General features: G+C 44.7%; 3 protein-coding genes across 7 annotated transcripts; 1 reads left to right on the plus strand and 2 right to left on the minus strand.

Annotated features, from left to right (window-relative positions):
• Positions 1-125: 125 nt before the first annotated feature.
• Positions 126-4,183, minus strand: LG13H5orf52 (linkage group 13 C5orf52 homolog). Its single transcript, XM_048514888.1, has 3 exons — positions 3,936-4,183; positions 1,111-1,219; positions 126-493 (listed from the first exon to the last, which is right to left on the minus strand). The coding sequence occupies exons 1-3, from the start codon at positions 4,016-4,018 to the stop codon at positions 266-268; spliced, it is 420 nt and encodes a 139-aa protein (XP_048370845.1). The 5' UTR covers positions 4,019-4,183; the 3' UTR covers positions 126-265.
• Positions 4,184-7,786: 3,603 nt separating this feature from the next.
• Positions 7,787-8,347, plus strand: DUSP18 (dual specificity phosphatase 18). The gene has a single exon (XM_048513838.1). The coding sequence runs from the start codon at positions 7,787-7,789 to the stop codon at positions 8,345-8,347; it is 561 nt and encodes a 186-aa protein (XP_048369795.1).
• A 1,570-nt stretch (positions 8,348-9,917) lies between these two features.
• Positions 9,918-20,137, minus strand: LOC125442834 (synergin gamma-like). 5 transcript variants are annotated; one of them, XM_048514575.1, is made up of 6 exons: positions 20,010-20,137; positions 18,008-18,075; positions 14,419-14,515; positions 13,130-13,290; positions 12,108-12,194; positions 9,918-10,308 (listed from the first exon to the last, which is right to left on the minus strand). In XM_048514575.1, exons 2-6 carry the CDS (start codon positions 18,056-18,058, stop codon positions 10,198-10,200), a joined length of 507 nt encoding a protein of 168 aa, XP_048370532.1. In that variant the 5' UTR covers positions 18,059-18,075; positions 20,010-20,137; the 3' UTR covers positions 9,918-10,197. The 5 variants fall into 5 exon arrangements, 4 of the variants coding, with proteins under 4 accessions (XP_048370532.1, XP_048370530.1, XP_048370531.1 ...); XM_048514573.1 differs by having other exon boundaries at positions 12,090-12,194; XM_048514574.1 differs by having other exon boundaries at positions 12,090-12,194; positions 19,948-20,080.
• Positions 20,138-20,565: the final 428 nt, after the last annotated feature.

Below are 20,565 nucleotides of genomic sequence, written 5' to 3' on the forward strand. Positions count from 1 at the left end.
TTAACCAGCTTCAGATTGGGAATAACAGCAGACTGCAGGACTAAGGAGACAAAGCCTTTTGAACATGGAACATTGCACCTAATTGATCCTGTTCAAGTTGCAAAAGAGCAGCTCATGTTGCCGGATTGCAAGGGCTGAGGCCCAACTTTATTTCCCACTTGGCTAAGGAGAAAAACCAACAAGAAGGCATGGAGGGAACTGCACATAATCAGCATTATTTACTCCATGTGAGATGAAGGCATAGCCGCCACCTCAACCGAAGTACTTATCGGTTCTTCAGGAGAGCCATCTGTAGTTGGAGGGAGTACTGCCCAGGATACATGAGTGTGGCTTGACGCATCGCTCGCTGGTCAATTTTCTCCAACATTCTCTGGTATCGACTATACTGCTGCTTCCATCGATTCATCTTGTTCCGTTGGTCATGCAAAAATCTCTTCTTCAAATGTTCATAGTGATTGCCTGTTTTTCTTTGGCTGTTGTCCAAGTCCTTTATCTAAAAAAAAAATCAGTCACAAAGGAAATAGTTACACTGAGAATCATATAAGGGGGAAAAAATGAAGCCAAAGGTCTGGAAAACACCAGAAAAGTACCAGATTAGATCATATAACCCATCTTGTCCAGAGTTATCTGTTGGCAAAATTGGAGGCAAAAAAACCAAGAAAACAACAACCACACAAAGGCTATTGCAACAGTTACTATTAATAAGAGTCAACATCAGTAAGAACACAATAACAAAATAGCACACATCAAGCAGAGAGAACGTACACAACAAAATGAATTGAGAAAGTACCGACACAATTCTACAACTCAGAAACCAGCTAAGTCCAAATGTGATGCAGTACAATATAGGTAAGTGTACTGAACGACAACAAGTTTCTCCAGTGTGAATGAATTTTTCAAGCATAAATATTAGGAAAAAGTTCCAATGTAATCCTGCAACTGGAAAACCAGGTAAGTTCAAACATGATGTAGTTCAATATAGGTAAGTTTTGCACCCACTAGAATGGAAAATACAGCATGGAATTCAAAGTGAGCCTTGAAGGATATCCTCCATTCACAGAGCCGGCCTGGGGTTGGAGGAGTGGTGGCGGGTTCAAATGCAAACCTTACCTTAATTTCTTGCACTCGTTGAACACTGATGTTATCGTGAATTATCACGTTAGTCAAATGGCTCTTGGGTAAAAACTTCTGCAAAGCTGATTCATCACCCTCGAACAAGCTGAATGGGAGAAAGCAAGCTTGTTCAAATTATAGGTGCTCCCGGCCTCCCTCTACAACCAACAGTGCCCGTTTCCAGAACTACCAGGTCTTAGCAACATTAATCTCTGCAGTGGTTTCCACATAAAAACAGGCTTGTGTGAAGTCCCTGTTACTGGTGTGGCGGCCTACATAACACAGAGGCAATGGGGTTTTCCCCACATAAGAGGGTTCCCTGCTGTCCCTTTGCCCTAAACTGCCAACAGTGGGCATCAATTCTGCCTCAGGACACTTGGGCATTTCCTTTTTTTAATTGATAATTTCATATTGTTACATCACTATGCAGTTGTAGCAATAGGTGTAGCAAGTTATGTGAATTGCCAGCTTTCATTAGAAAAAAAAAACACAAGTTTCAACTCCCTTTCATTGCAGACAGGCCTTTTCCCTTATATCTCTGCAACAGAATGGGTAAGAGACAAACAAATACTTTCTAAAAATGAAAGCTGGGAATCCACTGAACCTGTTGCACATATTGTTGTGCTAGTACAGGGGTAGGGAACCTGCGGCTCGAGAGCCGCATGCGGCTCTTCTGCCCTTGCACTGTGGCTCCACAGTGCCACAGTGCCCTGCAGGAAGCAGGGCAGGCACACCAACTGCCCATGGTCGGCTGGGCCGCGCCGCGGGCTTCCCCTCTCACCGGCCCCATTGGAGCAGGGTGGGCACTTTCCCGGCGGCTGGCGAGGCCGAGCCACTGGCTTCATCCTTGCCCGCCCTGCAGGCAGCAGGGCAGGCACATCCATGCACTTCTCAGAATGAGCAGAGTAAAAGGTTAAAAAACCCCCTATATATATAGTGTTATCTTTATTTTAAATGTCAAAAATTATTTGCGGCTCCAAGTGTTTTCTTTTCCCGTGGAAAACGGGTCCAAATGGCTCTTTGAGTGTTAAAGGTTCCCTTCCCCTGTGCTAGTATATCAATATAATGATATGAAATTGCAGATTTTTTTTAAAAAAAGTGTGTGTTTGTGGGGGCGGGGGAGAGATGGCTATCACAGGGACAGGGTCAGGGCAAATGGCTGCCATGTGGGTGGACAAATTCAAACTTTCCCAACCATGTGACAGCCTTTGTTGAGATCTTTCCTAGAACTTTGTAGCAAAGCAGGTTTGAGAAAGATTGTAGAAACGTCAGGAAACACCGGGAGGTGCGCTAACACACCTCAAATGCTGTGGGGAAGGAAGCAAAAAAGCCCACTTTGCAATAGCATTGACTCCAGGGCACATAACCCATGTGGGAATGGCCTGTGTCTAACTGACAGCTCCAGACATTTCAGATCTGTATTCAGGATGCATCAAAGGCAGGCAACTGGTTTAGAAGGCGTGAGGCAAAATTTCAAGAGATACTTTGCATTCTTCACAATCCAGACCTTAACACAGGAGTGTGCTTTAAAGAAACTGTTTCAGCTGTAACTTAAGAAATGAAGTGAAGGTGTTCCCCACATCTGACCACAACCCTTCAGCCAGCTTCCACTGTTTCAGCTGTAACTTAAGAAATGAAGTGAAGGTGTTCCCCACATCTGACCACAACCCTTCAGCCAGCTTCCACAGGGGAACAGGGGAGGTTCTTCCTTTCACCTACCTCCTGAAGACTGTTTCCTTGTTGGAGGTAACACATAGTTCTATCCCCACTCCTGGATATCTTGTTTGGATCCCCTCACTTCACCTCCCAAATGCAACTACTTCTGAAAGTAGAGCAATGCCCTCTTAAAATACCACCAGTACCCCTACCTATTTATGGTAGAACTTGGAGATTCCCTGAATTATAGCTGATCTCCAGACTATACAAATCAGGTCCCCTGGAGAAAATGGCAGTTCTGGAGGTCAGACTCTATGGCATACCATAATGTCTTGGAGAAAGAGAAGTTCTAGAGCAGGGGTCTGCAACCTGCGGCTCTCCAGATCTCCATGGACTACAATTCCCATCACCCCTGACATGGCCAATTGGCCATGCTGGCAGGGGCTGATGGGATTTGTAGTCCATTAAGATCTGGAGAGCCGCAGGTTGCAGACCCCTGCTCTAGAGTAACACCCCAGCTGAGTTCTCTTCCTAAATTTCATCCTCATCAGGATCCAACCCCTAATCTCCAAGAACTGTGCAACGCAGACTTGGCGACCCTAATTTAAGGAGCTAAGGAAAGAAAATGATGCCCATGAAGAATGCCTTTTCCCCATTTTTGACTAATTACTTACCACCCTCTGTCCCTCTACCCTTTCCCCAGTTTCACACAGGGTTACATTAAGCAACTTTGGTCGTTGTTCAATCATATCCTATTCGCTTCTTTCCACAGCCCATATGACTTTCTTCCACATAGCCAGTGCCACAATTCCTAGCAGAGCCTTTTTTGTGATTTCTCCCATTTCCAGAAGAAAAGCTGGCTGCCTGGATCCAACCAATTAACAGAATGAAACTTCCAATACTTTTTTAAAAAATCAGTGATGCTTTTTATGCGGTTAAAATTTTTTTATTGTTTCTTTAACCTTGTAAACTATCTCGCAGATATGTACATATTTTAAAAATAATCTTCCCCAACCTCTCTGTGGGTCAGTGAAAGTAATTCGACATGTGTTGAGTTACAAGTCAATAATAATAAAAAGTACGGGAGGGAATTTTACACAAAGTTTGACATGTTTATAACCCAGATTTTGTTTTTCCCTGATAGGGCGCATCCATCCCCATCTTACCTGAAAAGCACCAGCTCCTGGGTCGAGTGGGGCGGGAAGAAAGTGACGACGGGGCGAGGGAGGTCGTCTTTGGCGCCCTCCATAGCTCACCTTCCCCACCCAGCCCCGGGGCACCCCGTGTGCTGTGCCGTGCCGTGGCGAGCCGTGCCAGGCAGGGGAAAGGGTCACAATGGGATCCGGGATCCAGGGTTGCCCTGGAAACCGCCCCGGTGTTGGAAAGCCCTGGCTTTCTCTTGCTGCAGCTGGCGCCGCCGCGTGGAGAGGAGAGCAGGTCCAGAGCAGAAGCTGCGGGGCGGGTGGGGGTAAGGAAACTGTGCCCACCCCCACCCCAGGCGAAGAGGTGCTAAACCTGGGAGTGGGTGTGTGCGTGTGGGTGTGTGAGTGTGGCAAACAGACATTTTCCCCTCGCTTTTTTCTCTAGACGGAAATGACTTGGGTTGGGTAAGGAAGGGGGAAAGTATTGCCGAAGAGAGCGAAAAAGGACGCCGTCCCCACTCACAGGCAGTCGATCACTTCTGACTATCAGCTATTTGAATTTTGAGATGACGGAAACAAAGGGCTTTTTTGCCTTTGGGCTTTGCTGTCACTTACCTGATCGCACTTGCAGTCCCTAAAATATGATCCCAGCAAGACCTGCAGACCAGCCTGGCAGCCGCAAAATAGTTCTTGCTTGTGTGGCTTTGAAGGTCAGGGAAAGTAATATGTACAGAGAGCTACTGGCCATGATGAATGGAGCCTCCATCTGTACAGGCAGTGTACCAGATGTATTATATATGAGTATTCGAGTACTATACATGCTCACGCAGACCATCCAATTCTCACCATTCACGTGGTTAACTGGTTATGGACCTGGGACTCCACTGATCCCCTTCCTATCTACAAGGCAGCAGACTGTATCAAGACTACTAGGGATTTCTCTTCTTCATGCATTCAGGGATGGGGAATATAGGAATGATGGCTCCTCCTCCCCACCTTTTTTTTTTCAGAGCACTTCTTGTGAACTTCCAGGTTGTAGTCAAGTCCTGGAGGCATGCGGAGCTCTCAAGGAGACCCCCTCTAAAGGTACCATTTCTGCCTCAACCACTCCCTGCTGCTTCAGAGATAAGAGACTAGTGCAGGAACTTCCATGCAAGTGGGCTTGCCCCATTTCTTGCCTGTATTTTCCACACATCTGCAAAAGTCAGAACTGGTTGCCTTTTACGCGCCTCTTGTTACGGGAAAGCTCAGCTCAGCTATAACCCTAACCCAGTTGCCAAAATAGTGTTGGCATCTAGTAATCCTTTACTAGCCCTTCCTGATTTTAGAGACAGCAAGACCTGCACTTGCTCAAATGCCATCAAGAGCGATGGATGCTGTTTCAAGCAATCCTGGCAACAACATCATCTCTTACCTCCGGCACGAAATTTATACAGCAAATGTGCCAAAGTAAGTTCCCACAACTGGCACTTCCTGGGTAGTGCAACAGTGCTAATGCAATGAGTGATGGGAAAGAAATAATTTTGCAATGGAAAGAAGATTTCCCTAACCTTACGATGGGGGGCTAATTATGGGGGATTTGTTTGCGATATTTCCAAGCCTTGTTTCTTTCTTCTCTCTTTTAAGCATTTCTGTAAGACCAGCATGTCTATGATGTCCAAGCAAAAAGCTTCCTGACTCACTCAGTATCTGAAAGCTACAGTAGAAGCCTGCACTATTTGGCCAGCAGGTACACAGAGGACAGCAGCTTAGAGGTTGGCCGTAGAAATATTGTGTGGCAGCCAAGCTGGAGAGGGATTTATGTAATGATTGTATTGTATTTTGTACTGTATATTTAATTTATATACCGCCCTCCCCTGAAAGGCTCAGGGCGGTGCAAGACAATATAATAACACCAGTACTCATAACACCATTTAACAAACATCAACAAACATAGCATCAATAAACATAAAGTCAATAACATAACGTCATAAACATAACACTGTAAACAACAATAACATAGCATTATAAAACATAGCATTATGAGCAACAATAAATATAACATTATAAATAACAAACATCAGTAGCAACGTATAAGAAAGACGATGATGAAGGGGTTGGCGCCCCTTTTCTAGCAATAAAGGCTGGAGATTTTGGAATACTCCAAATGAGGCTTCACCCCACCCTTTTGTTTTCAGTCCCTGTTAAAATAGTCCCTGGCGTGGAGTTCATCCTTTTTCACGGGTGCCTCACTGCTGCATGTTGACATTTTCATCCAGTTGTCCTCTCTGACCCCAAGATTTTTTTCCCCGTCGGCCTCATCAGCACCTGGACAGATCCTCCCGCAGCTCTTTGCTACCCAGTCTGGATTTCATCAGCCTCAATCATTTGGTATCATCTACAAATGTGGCTGCTGCTATGAGATGGTTCCTGAATCAATCAAATAGGCTTCTCTGGGACCCCCTGGGACCCCCTTGCCCCCCACTCCACTGCAAGAACTATCCCTTGACTATACTTCCCATTCATTATCAGTTTATTTAATTTGCAGACTGTACTGCCATCCCTTGAGAAGCCACGGAGCTGTCCCTTGAGTCATCTGGAATGCAGGAGAAAGAATCTGCAGACCGGGCAGCTGATGTTATTGATGTTTTATTTTCAACTATTGTGTCTAGTGATAAGTGTTGGCAATAGCCTTGCTGGATCAGACAAAGTGGCTATCTAGTCTAGTCTAGCTTCCTGTTTCTCACAAAGTAGCCATTCAGATGGCCCCAGAAGGCTTACAAGCAGGATATGGAGGTCAGAGCCCTCTCCTGTTATTGCCTCCAACATCTGGTATTTAGAGGTACTCTGCTTCTGAAGATGGGTAGCCTGCATTCTGATTTCACGGGCTGAGAAAAAAGGTATCTCTACGCACTAACTCAAAACCAGGTATAATTGGATAAATAATGGCAGTGGGAATAAGTTGTCTAGGACAACTTATCAGTCAACACTGATTGACAATTCTAAAAATAGATCTAAAACTGGAAGTTTCAATGCATTTTGCATTGATGGGGAGATTTGTTTCTTTGCAAATAATCCAGTTTGGAACAGAATTTGAATAATTTTAATATTAATTTTTTTAAACCCCTGAAAGCTCTTGAAATTGATCCAATTGAAGAGAATTTGTACTAGAGAATACCTAGATTCATTCATTACCACCTTAGAGACAGGATTTTCAAGGTATGAGCACTTGAGAGGAAAAGCTCCTTTCAACAGAGCACTATCTGAAGAAATTGAAGGAAGTTCTGAGATATTCGTAATGAAGCAAGAAAGAAATCCTAAGTTAAGAGCCAGTGTGGTGTAGTGGTTAAGAGTGGTGGACTCTAATCTGGAGAACTGGGTCCAATTGCCTACTCCTCCACATGAAGCCTTCTGAGTGACTTTGGGTCAGTCACAGTTCTCTCAGAAATCTCTCAGCCCTACCTACCTCACAAGATGTCTGTTTTGGGGAACTAGGTGGGTAGTAGAAGCTGACTAAAGTTGGCTCCACCCCCTGGCCTATCCCTGGAACACTGCTGGCCAGGCATGGGCAATGACTTCTGGGTTGGGCACCGCGGAGCCAAGTGGTACCCATCTGAGTAAGTCATCCTCCACCGGTTCATTTGCCCCTTGTGCTGTCAGGATGGGCACCCACATCAGCAGAGGGCTGTACTGGCTCCAGAGATGGGTCCTCCCCCCCTCCCCACCCAGTCTGGATTGGTTTATAAGTTGCTTTAAGACTCCTTAAAGTAGAGAAGAGTGGGTATAAAAACCTGTTCTTATTTTTCCTTTGTCCACAATACTTTTTCTTTATGCCTCCAAGCCCAGCAAGCGACCATGATGCTGTCCAGTGCAGCTGATGTCTAAAGTTTGCCTTAATGAATACAGTCTTTGGAGCCATCCCCCTCCTATTCAGGCATCCGTCTGCCTATGGCCTGTCCCGGATCACCAGCAGTCTGTTCCTCAGCAATGGGGAAGCCGCCAACAACAAGCTTCTCCTCTACGCCAACCGGATCACCACTGTTATCAATGTCTCCGTGGAGGTAGTCAACACCTATTTCCCAGACATTTCTTACATCCAGGTTCCTGTCCTCGACATCCCCTCAGCTCGCCTTTATGACTTCTTCGACCCTGTCGCTGATAAGATTCACGCTGTTGAATTAAATCAAGGCCGCACTTTGGTGCACTGTGCTGCAGGCGTCAGCCGCTCCGCTGCCCTTTGCATGGCCTTCCTGATGAAGTACCATTCAATGTACCTGGCCAACGCGTATGCCTGGGTCAAGGCCTGCCGTCCCATCATCCGTCCCAACATCGGCTTCTGGCAACAGCTCATTCAGTATGAGCAAAAACTCTTTGGGAAAACCAGCGTCTCGATGATCCGGTCTGCACTGGGGGTGATTCCTGATCTCTACCAAAATGAGGTAATGATTGGCTTCTAGCTAATGCAGAGTGGGCGGCAGCAGGTTACAAAGCACACAGCACAACACAAGAAGCACCAACACTGTCTTCTCTGAGTCGGGAATTTTTCAGTCTTAGCAGCTGTGCAAGGAAAGGAGACTTGCTGATACGTGTCATTTTTCTTCTATAAATAAACACAAGAAACATGAGGGGGTGGGGTGGGGAATATTGTTAAGTCTTCCCCAGGCTTTGAAAGAGATCCTTTGGTGAAGAGGGATACCTTTGTTTGCAGAAAATGCCTTTGTGTTTCAGCAAAATATGGTATGCAAAAGGGGGAAACTGGCCGCCTCTGGGAAGTCTCTTCCCTGAATGTGTAGTTTTCACTGGAAGAAGCAGCAGTGGCAGCAGGCCTTTTCCTTACAGAAGTCTAAGGAAAACTGAACAAGCAGAATTTTGCCTACCTATTCAGTAAGGAGTTAGCTTGTTCCTGATGTGAGTTCAAAGGCTTACCTCTGCTTCATTAAAGTGACGTTTTACAACAGTAACATTATGAGACTTATTTGTGTTCAGGTTTGTGCATGGACAAATGGTGCTCCTCCCCTTACCGCCATCACTATGTTTCCTACAACAAAGCATTTCCCATTAAGGCTTGCTACATTTTGGCTGCCAGCCTGCAGCATTGCCCCCGCCGCCCCCCCTTGAATTTCCTTGTGTCCTCATTTTTCATTTGCTGTTCATCCACAGTTTCTTTGTTGTTTCTCTATGCTTTCTGAAATTGGATTAAAAGTAATTTGAGAAGGCATGAGGAAATTAAGAAACAATGGAGAGAGAACATGAAAAACTAAACCAGAGGGAAGTTCATTGCCAGTCAGCACCCAAACCAGGGGAAAACCTGTGTGAAATAATGGCTAAAAAACTGTTTAGAGTAGTAGTTGTAGGCCATTTCTGCACGGTCCAAATATCCTGGGATGGGCAAGTGATATATCCCGGTTCGTGCAAGCTTTCCACACGGTTTCCGGTGCTGAAGCGGGCCTGCCCTGGTGTTGCCCTGCAATATTTCTCTTAGGTCAGGATTTTCAAAAATCGCCAAATTAGTGATTCTTTTCAAATACTGCTGGGTGACCTGTCATACAAACACCATAGGAACATAAAGTTTATTTTTTCCTGCCTCGCCATTCTTGACCAATAAAGATGTTTGTGAATAAGGGGATGAACTTGCAGCGTAAATACAAAAGACCTGGGCTCATGCAGAACAAACTGGAGTATTACCTCCCGGTCCTAACTCAGCTCCTGGAAAGAAATGGGCGGCCGTGCGGAGGGAGAAATAAAATAGACCCAGGTTAAAAATATCGGTGGTACACAGGTATAATTTTGCCGTGCGGAAACGACCGTAGTCCCATACTCTTGAACAGTTCCTATCGATGGTGCCTGCATAAGAGTTCCACCAGGGATGTGGGTTGGGTCCCCAGGGGTCTGTTCACCAGTCACCCCTTAGCAGCATTCCAGATCTGCCGTTTGAAGTGGATTCTTCTCCTTGTCTTATGGTAAGACTGCCTGTGAGTACTCAAGTTTTTGCAAATAGATTCTGAACGCAGATAGGAATACTTTCTCTGGAATACAAGTGTGCTTTATTAGGTATATTTTCAAGTTTCTTATACAAATCATCTTACAAAAAACCGCACAAGGAGGTTTCTAGTAACTTGTTTCAGCTTTTCACAAAGTCTTTGAGTCCCCAAAGGGACCTTTCTCAGCTATTTCAAAGTCTCTTTCCTTCACCTGAGGATTCTGAGATTCTTCTTCGTCATAAGCTTGCCATCATAATGGAAGCTACACATGCAGTCTCACCTTCCAGAAAAGGGACGACTACAGTCACCTGGGAAAGGAAAGGGGATCACTTCTGTCTTGGCAAGGTAGAATCCACACAGTTCAACCAGAAATTGGCACAGCTAACATGATAACAGCTACCTTGGTATATAACAGAGTCAGAATTTCCTGTCGGCACCTGCCAAAATAAATTAACAATTAATTGTAGAAGTCTTGCTCAGTGCTGATAGATGGCCAGCTTTTTTTTCTACTCCAGAAAGGTCCCAATAGGCAGTCTGTATTTAGACCAGAACAGAGTGCAACAAAACCCCACCCCCATCCCCTGTTTCACCTCAGGCAGAGTTCAGTGGAACTCTGTTTTCTTTGGGGATGCCCACCAAACTTATGTTTGCCATTCTGGAAATTCTTTTGGATTATGGAACCCCCAGTTGTAGCAGTAATAGTGTTTTATTTACAATCAATAGATTAGGGCTTCCACTTTTAACTTGGATTGTGAGATTAATTGCTGATTTTAATTTGCCTGATTTTAAATCTGCACATTTCCAATTTGTTTTTTATTTTTAGAATGTATATTTTGTCTTTTAAACTTGTTCAAAAAATTTAAATTCTTTTAACGTTTGACTGTGAATCTACTGATTGTAAATAAAATACTACTACTTCTACAGTTGTGACAGCAAATACACGGGAAGGGTTTAGCACAGGGGTCCCCAAACTACAGCCCGGGGGCCAAATGTGGCCCCCTGAAGGCATTTATCCGGCCCGCCAGGCATGGCGGTGATGGCTCCATTCATGTGCAGTGGGGGCTCGAGGGAGAGGAGGAACTGGCCCCAACAGCTGTTGATTGCAGTTACATGATGGCACCCCCAAATCTCCATGAATTTTCTGACCCAGAGTTGGAAACCTTACATGTGGCAAAGCCTGCTCCGCCCTTCCCTCTCAGCTACTCCATGTGTTGCTCTCAGGCTTTCTGTTCCGCCTCACTCCCATTGGCATCAGCCAGGCTGGCGAATCGCTCGCTGGCTGCTAGGGAGGAAAGAACCCAGGAAGATACCTAATACTGGGTTAGATGGAATGTTTCATTGGGAAAGTTCTGCTTTTTTTTTTTTTTTTACAGGGGAAGGTATTCCACAGCCTCCCCAACAATATTTGGAGCCCACCCTGTACTTGACATATTTTGGTCACTGTTCTTAAAATAGACCATGACAGAAAGGCTGAAAGGTGAAATCAAACATTTTACAATCATTTGTGCATAGGAATTTGTTCATAGTTTTTTTTAGTCCGGCCCTCCAACAGTCTGAGGGACAGTGAACTGGCCCCCTGTTTAAAAAGTTTGGGGACCCCTGGTTTAGCAGCTCTGGATTACCAGTACAGCTGACCTCTGCCCATACATAGCTGAAAAACATTACACAGTGTCAGCATAGTTTGTTTCCATGGCACACCAGCTGCAGCAGACACACACGAATCTGCCTTCTACTGAATGAGTCTATCAAGTCAGTACTGTCAATTCTGATTGGTAGCAGCTGTCCAGGATTGCAGGTCTTTCATATCACCTACTACCTGGTCCTTGTAACTAGAGATGCTAGGAATTGAACTTGGCCCTTCTGTATGCAAAACAGATGCTCCACCATTAAGCCACATCTACTTCCCTCAGCTGTTCAAACCTGTGGTGAGGACCATCACATATCAGCTAGTCTGTGTTAGTTCCAATTCTATTCTGGCACAAATGGGATCAGAACTGGGCATTTTGCAACAAAATAATTAAGAAACATCTCCCCCTCTTTTTTTGTTGTTGTCAAGTCACAGCTGATTGATGGAGACCCTAGGTTTTTTCAAGGCAAGAGACATTCATCCTGTCTCTATAACAGCATTAATCCAAACACTATCTCATGCATGAGATTTCTTTGGACAGTATTTTGATGGGGCAATAGGAAATCAATATGCTGTGTTTTTGATAATTACCTCTGATTCTCGCCTCACCTCCATTAGGCAAACCCCGCAGACTTGACTCAGGGCCGGGTTAGGACCAGATAGATGAGTACTGCTTTCTACTGATGACTCCAAAAGCTTCAAGTCCCATTGGCAGAGGCAAAAGAGGGGCAGGGAGGAAACAGATATTAAGCCTTGCCTTTTCTCCTACAAAGCCAGTTCTAGGGACATTATTATCAAGGCTTCAAGTCCAATGCAATGACAGGTTGGGGAACCGCTGCCATTACAACATCAGAGACCCCACCAAGTGTTTTAAGTGCACTCAGGAGAAGTATTGCACCAATTATCATATGTTGGCATTCCAATTGAAAGAAGAACTGTAGAAATGGGAAAGGCTTGGATCTCAGAAAGCCATATCATATTTTAGCGACACCCTTTGGGAGATCCTATGAAGCCGACATGCTTTTCAACCCTCCAGCCCTGTGTTGTCTACCCTAATTGGCAACAAATCTCCAAGGTCTCAGGCAGAGAAACATCTTCACCGGCCTTAATGCTTGAGATCATTTTAAAATGGAGATGGCAAAAGTGGAGACTGGGATCTTGTGCATGAAGCAAGAGCCTTGGATGACTCACAGGGCTCCATTGTGGAGTGACAGAAAAGGGGGCCGGCTTTGGTTCCCATTCTGCTAACAGATGCATACCGGACAAAGGAACATTGTGCACACAGAATGAAAGAGCGGCAGCAATGCTGGAATTACTGATGGGGAGTAAGGATCTGGAAAGCATACTTGTAAAGCCCACCCACCTATTGCCCACTCTCCCAAGAATGGCAAGCAAAAAGTGGGCTGCTTATATGCTATCATTCCCCTTTCAGCTGTTCCACATTCTCCCCCAGGCATGTTAGAAGCTTTGGGGAATGGGAGAGAGCACATCCTGCAGATGTATCATTATGTGACCCATTTAATATGTCCTTGCCCGAAGATCTATTAATAAAAAAGGTCTTTGGCTTAGAAAGTGCCTGGTTTGCCTACTATCTCCTGTGACGTTTACACTCACAGACTAGAATATCTTACCAGCATTTGGAGCAGGGGGTGACCAAAGGCAAGAAAGGACAGTAAATTATTCCAGGCTAAGTCCACCTCTCGTAATGTATGTCGAAGCAATTCACTTGCTGGCTGCCGAGTCTTTACCCCCTCTTCCAAGCGCTTAGACACCCGGTACACCTCAAACAAGCCTGCATGTGAGAACAAACTGCAAGGAGTACTGCATCCTGGCCAAATCAGAGAGTAGATTTGCTGAGTACAGGGGGCTGTGGCATTTAAAACTGCAGGTATAATTCTCTCCTTTGTAAAAAACGGGGCAATTCACTCCGCTATCTTAAGTGCTGTGCATTCCTTCATCAGTTTGCTATCTGTTTACAATATTTAAAATATAATTTGCACTTCTCACCCTTCCCCATTCATTTCCTCTCCAATATCGTATAACGTATTCTCACACACCATTTCTGCAACATATGACAGAGAATCCACACCAGCACTAAAGTGTGATTCCCCCCAAATAGTTGCATCATGTCCTCCAGCTGTCACTGCCCTTAGACGCCACCTTTTGGCATCTTCCTGAAGGCCCACGTTGTCCAGAACTGAAAAGCTTTTAATACCCCAGAAGGAACCAATGCAGATAGACATGAAGCACAATTCTACTTTAGGTGTGATTCTGTTGGTAAGGTGTCAATGGCAGTTGCCTGGATGGTGCTCTCTCTACTCCTTTCTTCCCAAGTCTAGAAATTTTTAAGGGGTCAAAGCAGACAATAGCCAAGTTCTAATCAAGACTAGACCCAGTTCTGCCTATTATCAAGATTTGATTTTCACAGATTTCACACAGCAGTGGGCAAAGAACTCAGCAGCTAGGAAAGCCCAAGTTTGGGTCGTCTATCCCTCATGAATGCATCGACTGAGTGTTAACCCTGTGTCACAGCTACAGCATCCGGTGACGACTTTTCTAGGTGCCATTGATATCAACAGAGCTTGCGCAGCAAAACTTTTTGGTGGACTGGGCCCTACACGTTCAGTCTGCCCATAGCTCATGCTGTTCCCCTTTATGGTGTACAAAAGCCAGCAGCTGAAGAAATCATGTCATCTAGTCTCCTGATGGTGTTGCTTCTGTCAGTTCCATCATGTATAAACAAAATGTTGCCTTCTTGTAATTGAATCAGAATTCAGACTGTTGACACAAACCTGCTCATACACGGATCATGAGGAGAAGTTCCAGGTAAGAGATGTCAGAGAACACATTCCAGAGCAAGGGACTGATGAGAGACCATCACATCCAGACTTTATTATAAATTATATGCACAAATCCATACCCAACATATATGCAGTCCCTGGTTTGGATAGCAGCACCTCACTGCACACTGATGGATTGCTTACACCTGCAAGGATTTCATTCGCCTTTCCAATTACCTGCAGAGGGTACAGGAGAGGCACATGAACAGAGGGGGGGGGGTGCCATCTCTGCAAGTCAGAGTTATTTTTCCCATTAACCCTAGAGAATATCCACAGCTAGCAACATAAACACATATTTCAAAGTCCTTGTGAGCCTTCAGTGCTTACTCCAGTCTTGTCAGTCTGATGTACTTTGGAAATTTCATGCTCAGGACATCATTTTCAACCATATAATGGCCCAATTTGGATCAGGGCCATGGAGTAAGTGGAATGTAAGTCTTCTTCTCCACATCATTTCCCCAACCAGGAACAACCCAAGCACTGCTATTTTTCCTCACTGGAGAAATTTGCATGCGCTGGTGGGCTATATTTCCCCCCAATGGGCTCCAGGGTAAAAGATGAGGGGGCAAAGTCCCCCACCCTGAGAAGCCTTGATCCGATCTGATCCGAAGTGCCTGGCCGAATACACATAGATGATAACTTTTTGCAAATGCCACAGCAACCAGTCAGTGATCCACCAAAAACTGTCCATTTTACTACTGTATTACAATCTATAGTCTACTCCTTTATGATAGATGTTGCGTTTGGTACATCACTTGCTAACTAGCTTTGACTATTAAAAAGATTGACTCTTTAAATATTACAGATAAAGGTCTTGGGGAGGGGGGGGAAGACTTGGCTGCATCTCTCAGAGATGCACAAATGAAACAGATCTCTGAGGAGGGCTTTTGGGGGCTCTCTTGGGTGGTTTCAGTGTCCTCCACAGACACTGGGGATAGTCCAGGAGGAGAACTATTATTCTCTCCTTGACTCTTTCCCCTCACAACACAAACAACACCCTATCCTTTACACTCGTTGGTAACCCAAATCCCAGAAAATAGAACAAACTATGCAAAACACATGCAACACTGCCAGTAAAAGAACATGAAGCCCATGAGGAGTGAAAGTAAACAAGAGGATGACGCAAAAATAAGCAACTCTGTACAATTACTAGGCCGAACCAGCAGAGGGCGTTAAGATTACATACAGGTTACACTGGGAAACTTCTCATTCACAGCCATGCAAGGGATTTATAATTAAATAAACAAACAAACCAAAGATCCTAACAGATAAATACATGTTGAATAATTGGTTTCCAAGCTAGCTCAATCTGCTGTATATTATTTTTAAATGGAGTAAGCTTGTAGTGTGAGAGCGTATTAGCTTCTCAATCCACTGGGCCTTTGGAGAACTGGCAAACTAATCTTGAACATTATCCTAGAGGGCTTTATAGCCAAGTAGTAAAATTCCATGAAACATCAAGCAAGAAGGTCAAAAAGGGTGCAAGGGAGGGAAATCAGTGAGGAGAGCAGGTATTAAGGGCAGGAACAATCATGGTGATTCTGGGGAGCTGGGTGGAGCCCCCATATCCCTGCCACACCATAGCTGCCCCCCCCCAGAGCAAACCGAGGAGTGCCCCTTGCCCTATATGAGGTGGGAGAAGCTGCCGCCAGAAGAAGCCAGCTGCCCAAGCCCCAAATGGGGTGGGTCAAGTAGGGCTGCCAATTCTGGGTGGGGAAATTCCTGGAGATTTGGGGTGGAGCCTGGGGGACAGCAGTGTTTGGAGAGAAAAGGGACTTCAGCGAAATATAGTGCCATAGAATTCACCTTACAAATCAGCCATTTTCTCCAGGGGAACTGACCTCTGTGGTCTGGAGATCAACAGCATTTCCTGAAAGCTTCCAGACCACATCTGGAGGTTGGCAACCCTTGGAAAGTTTCAGTGGCTGCACGAGTCCGGTACCTGAGCCCCAGACAAGGTGTGTGTGAGTAGCTGTCTAGAAGTCAGATATGCCTGAGCTCCAGACTGGATAGGCATGGGTGGTGGCAGGAGTCTGCTCTTCTTTCTCCGTCTATTTCAGAAGGGCATGGGTGGGTGGGACTGTTCCTGGCATTGGCCTATGGCAGCTGCCCTATTGCCCATTGGCTAAGACCAGCTGTGGTCAGGAGCTTACAGGCATTTGCAAACTTCATTGGAGAGCAGCAGGTTTCAATCCCTCAGCTGAGAGGGGGGAGATAATAAAAAAAAAAACCTAATCTAATTACTTGACAAAGGGGATATAAATTAATAAAACTACAGATCTCACTTGAAAGAGATCTAAAGTAGGTCCTGAGAGAGGATGTAGTAAGCTCTGTATCTCTCACCTGAACCCAACAGTAGCCATAGGACAATATTCTGCCTCCTCCCATGAGGTTATTTTAGTATGTGTGACAAATGAAAAGAGAACAAGAACATAAGAACAAGCCAGCTGGATCAGACCAGAGTCCATCTAGTCCAGCTCTCTGCTACTCGCAGTGGCCCACCAGGTGCCTTTGGGAGCTCACATGCAGGATGTGAAAGCAAGGGCCTTCTGCGGCTGTTGCTCCCGAGCACCTGGACTGCCAAGCACCTGGGCTGCCAAGAGATAACAAGAAGAGCAGTTTGGTGATAGTTTAAACAGAGATAAGCTGGAGAGAGAGACCAGGGGAAGAAAAGGGAGTAGGGTTGCCAACTGCCTGGAGATAAAATAGTTAGGTCCTTTAATAGAGGCTTAATGAGACTGTTTATACAGGGTGATTTATTTACCTCTGTGCCATGAAAATTTCCAGCTGCCCATATCCCCCCATTAAGTCTCCAATAATGGGACAGGACATTTTCCCCCAGGCTGTAGGCAATCCTAAAAGGCAGACATCTTAAAGGATAAAAAAGTGCCATATTTACTCCAATGCAAGATGAGGTTTTTTCCCCCAAATATGCCATCCAAACAAAAATACCTCAAAAGGGGAAACCATGTTTGCATACAAGTTACAGTTATGTTCAATTACATTTGAGGGGAGGGCATATAACTTTCTTAGGTGGCCATCTTATATTTAGGATTGCCCTCCTTTTGAGTAAATACCATAGCCAGCAGTGCAATGGAAATGTATAGACTTGGTGTGGATCTACATTATTTGCCTAGTCCTTTTGAGAAACCTTTTTTGTTACAGAACAGATGCTGGAAGGGAATGTCACACATAGGGTTATCTTTCCCCTCGTATCAATTTCCCACTGAAAACTACCAGTTGCTTTTATCCCACCTAGGGGAAAAGTATAGGTACCTGTCTTTTTCACCAGCAGCAATAAACCAAGGTAACTGCCAGGACCAGTTTAAGGTATTTTGACACCCAAAGTATACTCATTACCTGCCATGCTGGCATGGATGAGATCCATCCCCTTCTTACACTACTAATGACCAGAAGATTGCCAAGGAGTATCTTAAGGTTGTCAACCTCCAGGCGGGACCTGGAGATCTTCCACTTTTATAACTGATCTCCAGACTACAGATATTAGTTCCCCATGACAAAAATGGCTGCTTGGGGGGCGGGGGGTGGACTTTATGGCATTGAATGCTGCTGAAGTCCCTGCTCTTCCCAAGCACCACCATCTCTAGGTTCCACCAAATCTCCAGGTATAGCCCAACCCAGAGTTGACAATCCCAAAGGACCCTTTACCTTATGGATCTGCTGCAGGCATTGTATCAGATGGGCTGTCTCAGAGGTCATCACTCAGACTTAGTCGTCTGGAAACAAGAAGAAAGAGTAATATGTGGGGGTAAGAAAGAAGAAGAGTTGATTCATATACCCTGCTTTATCTTTACCACAAGGAGTCTCAAAGCAGCTTACAATCACCTTCCCCCTTCCCTCTTCACAACAGGGACCTTGAGAGGTAGGTGAGGTTGAGTGAGTTCTGAGAGAACTGTGACTAGCCTAATGTCATCCAGCAGGCTTCATGTGGAAGAGTGGCAAATTGAACCCAATTCCTTAGATTAGGGTCTGCCACTTTACCACACTGGCTCTCCAGCCCTGATCCTGTTTCTTTAATGCCAGTAGACAGGTGCTTACAGGTGAACAATTTTAGCTTCATGCCAAGAAACAGGTGCATCTGGCACCTTCTAAAGGAAAAGTCTAGGCCATGTGGGGGTGCTCTTTCTGTACTTCTGGTTGCCTGTTTAAAATAGACTTGTCCATCTTCACACAGCTCTTTGGAAATAGCTGTATGTAGAAGTCCCTATAATAGTTCATCAGTCGTCTGGCTAAGTAGACCAGATGCCAAGGACCAGAGGGCTTCTACACCTTCTGCAGATGTGTAAAAGAGAAAATTTCAGGTGTCACCTTTTTTTTTAAATCCCAAACCTGTGCTAATAGGATTGCAAGCTGGTCTGATTTAAAAAATATATTCTGTGCCTTGAATAAGTATGGAAATGGATGGTGAAACTTTTCATGGCATGGAGGTAATTAACATCATCTGGTAAATAATAGCTCATTAAGCTCTATTAAAGGAATGCTGCCTTTTTTCCTCCAGATATTTGGCAGCCCTAAGTATAGGCTGCACCATATAAGTGAGCCTATTAGTCTTGCCAATTATTCAGGCAGCAGTTCTGAAAGATGTTTTAATGCACTTGTAAGTCTCTGGGTGGAGGGCACGACATTCCTCTCCGTTCCTCTCTGAGACACAGGAGTGAATGTCTTTTCTGAAGCTGTACCAACTGTGACATGAGTGTGCATCTTCTGCAAAATAGAGGAAGAATTATTCTTCCTTTCAAAATTATTGTTTTTGTGACATGAAAATGTATGCAGACAATTACGCTCACATGATTGACCTGCAAAGATTTTTTTAAACCATGGCTGGAACCTTGCTGACCTCCTTTAAAGCAGTTTGTCTACTTCTTGCCCTGTATTTACCAGTTCCACGTGGCACTCTCAAGCAGCTTTCACAACTAAGGCGGTTCATTTCCCAGGTTTTCATGAATTCAGAACTTTGTAGAATGAATCTTGATGATAACCACAGAGGGGAATTACTGCAGATAATAACTAGAAGAGAACCTGGAAGTTCTATGAATGCATTGACAGAATTTATTTGCGGGGGCCGGGGGGGAGGGGGAGCACTGGTTTTCATTGGGACTTAATTTAATATTATTTATTTTATCAAATATAACATCTCACCCTATCCCAACACAAGGCAGGGATTAATATGCAGCCCCACCTATTATATGTGAGGCAAATAACACAGGCAAATAACAGGTATGGGGAGAGTTGAAGACAGAAGAATGGGGGGGGGGGTTAATCCTTTTCTTCCAAAATGTAGTCTAAAACTACACTGAGGGGCCCAGTAGACCAATTGATACCCATTATGGAAAAAATGTCCTGAAAATCTATTTAAAAGTAATCCAGTCTAACTAGAGGAAGCAAGTTGCTTCCAAAATATCTGCATTGAGAGCTCAGGTTCAGCCCTGGAACTAGGGGTTGCCAGATGTTCCCACAGCCCTTTGAACAGGTGTTTGATTTGCAGGCATGAACAGGTAGAGTTGTTCAGAGAACTGTGCCTGCATAAAACACCTACTCATCTATAGTACCTTTTATTTTGCTTTGAAACACTACCACCACACACTCACCCCAGTCAGTTCATCCCTCAGAAGAAAAGTTTCACCGTTTGTAGGAAAAACTTTCTGCCTACCGTGAGATCCAGACAATTCCCAACAGGTGGAACGCAGGAGAGACCATTGGATAAAATGTGCCTTTGTGCTAAGTCTCTCTCTTCAAGGAAACTGATCTAGGCAGGTACCTGGCAAAGTCTTCACTTTCTCCAGGAAGTGTGTTGTGTGTCACCATAGTCACATGACAAAAGCTGAAGAAAAGTTCCCCCCTCCTTGCTTTGGCATTATTGATAGAACTGGCAAGAGACAGTTTGTAAATAAGAGTTTAGTTACTTATTAAGGATCTCCTCTGTAACTGGACATATGGAAATTCAACAAATGAAACATTTCTTGCGCTGGAAAACAATGATGGGGGGATAAAATCAGAAGATCTGTTTGCCATGTAACTATTAAAGCACAGGAGCCGCATCATGAAAAAATATTTGGCAGCTCTACTTTTTTTTCTAGAAATCAGCATGACAATTGCAAAATAATTTACTTGGATGGGAGTCTCACATAAACTAATGGAGTTCCTTTCTGAGTCAACCTAGATTGACATGGGATGTAAATTGGGTTGAGTTACCTTTATATGCTCCA

The sequence above is a fragment of the Sphaerodactylus townsendi genome, linkage group LG13 (assembly GCF_021028975.2).
Source record: "Sphaerodactylus townsendi isolate TG3544 linkage group LG13, MPM_Stown_v2.3, whole genome shotgun sequence".
In the NCBI taxonomy this organism is placed as follows: Eukaryota; Metazoa; Chordata; class Lepidosauria; order Squamata; family Sphaerodactylidae; genus Sphaerodactylus; species Sphaerodactylus townsendi.

What these genes read in the sequence shown, in the direction of transcription:
- LG13H5orf52 (XM_048514888.1), bottom strand. Translation starts at nt 4,018, where the DNA reads ATGGAGGGCGCCAAAGACGACCTCCCTCGCCCCGTCGTCACTTTCTTC. An exon ending in CAGGAGCTGGTGCTTTTCAG is followed by an intron (nt 1,220 to 3,935) that starts GTAAGATGGGGA and finishes TCTCCCATTCAG; the next exon opens with CTTGTTCGAGGGTGATGAAT. An exon ending in AACGAGTGCAAGAAATTAAG is followed by an intron (nt 494 to 1,110) that starts GTAAGGTTTGCA and finishes TTTTTTTTTTAG; the next exon opens with ATAAAGGACTTGGACAACAG.
- DUSP18 (XM_048513838.1), top strand. Translation starts at nt 7,787, where the DNA reads ATGAATACAGTCTTTGGAGCCATCCCCCTCCTATTCAGGCATCCGTCT.
- LOC125442834 (XM_048514573.1), bottom strand. Translation starts at nt 18,058, where the DNA reads ATGACCTCTGAGACAGCCCATCTGATACAATGCCTGCAGCAGATCCAT. An exon ending in ACCCCCTGCTCCAAATGCTG is followed by an intron (nt 12,195 to 13,129) that starts GTAAGATATTCT and finishes TGGGACTTGAAG; the next exon opens with CTTTTGGAGTCATCAGTAGA. An exon ending in AGGTGAGGCGAGAATCAGAG is followed by an intron (nt 10,309 to 12,089) that starts GTAATTATCAAA and finishes TTATTTTGGCAG; the next exon opens with GTGCCGACAGGAAATTCTGA.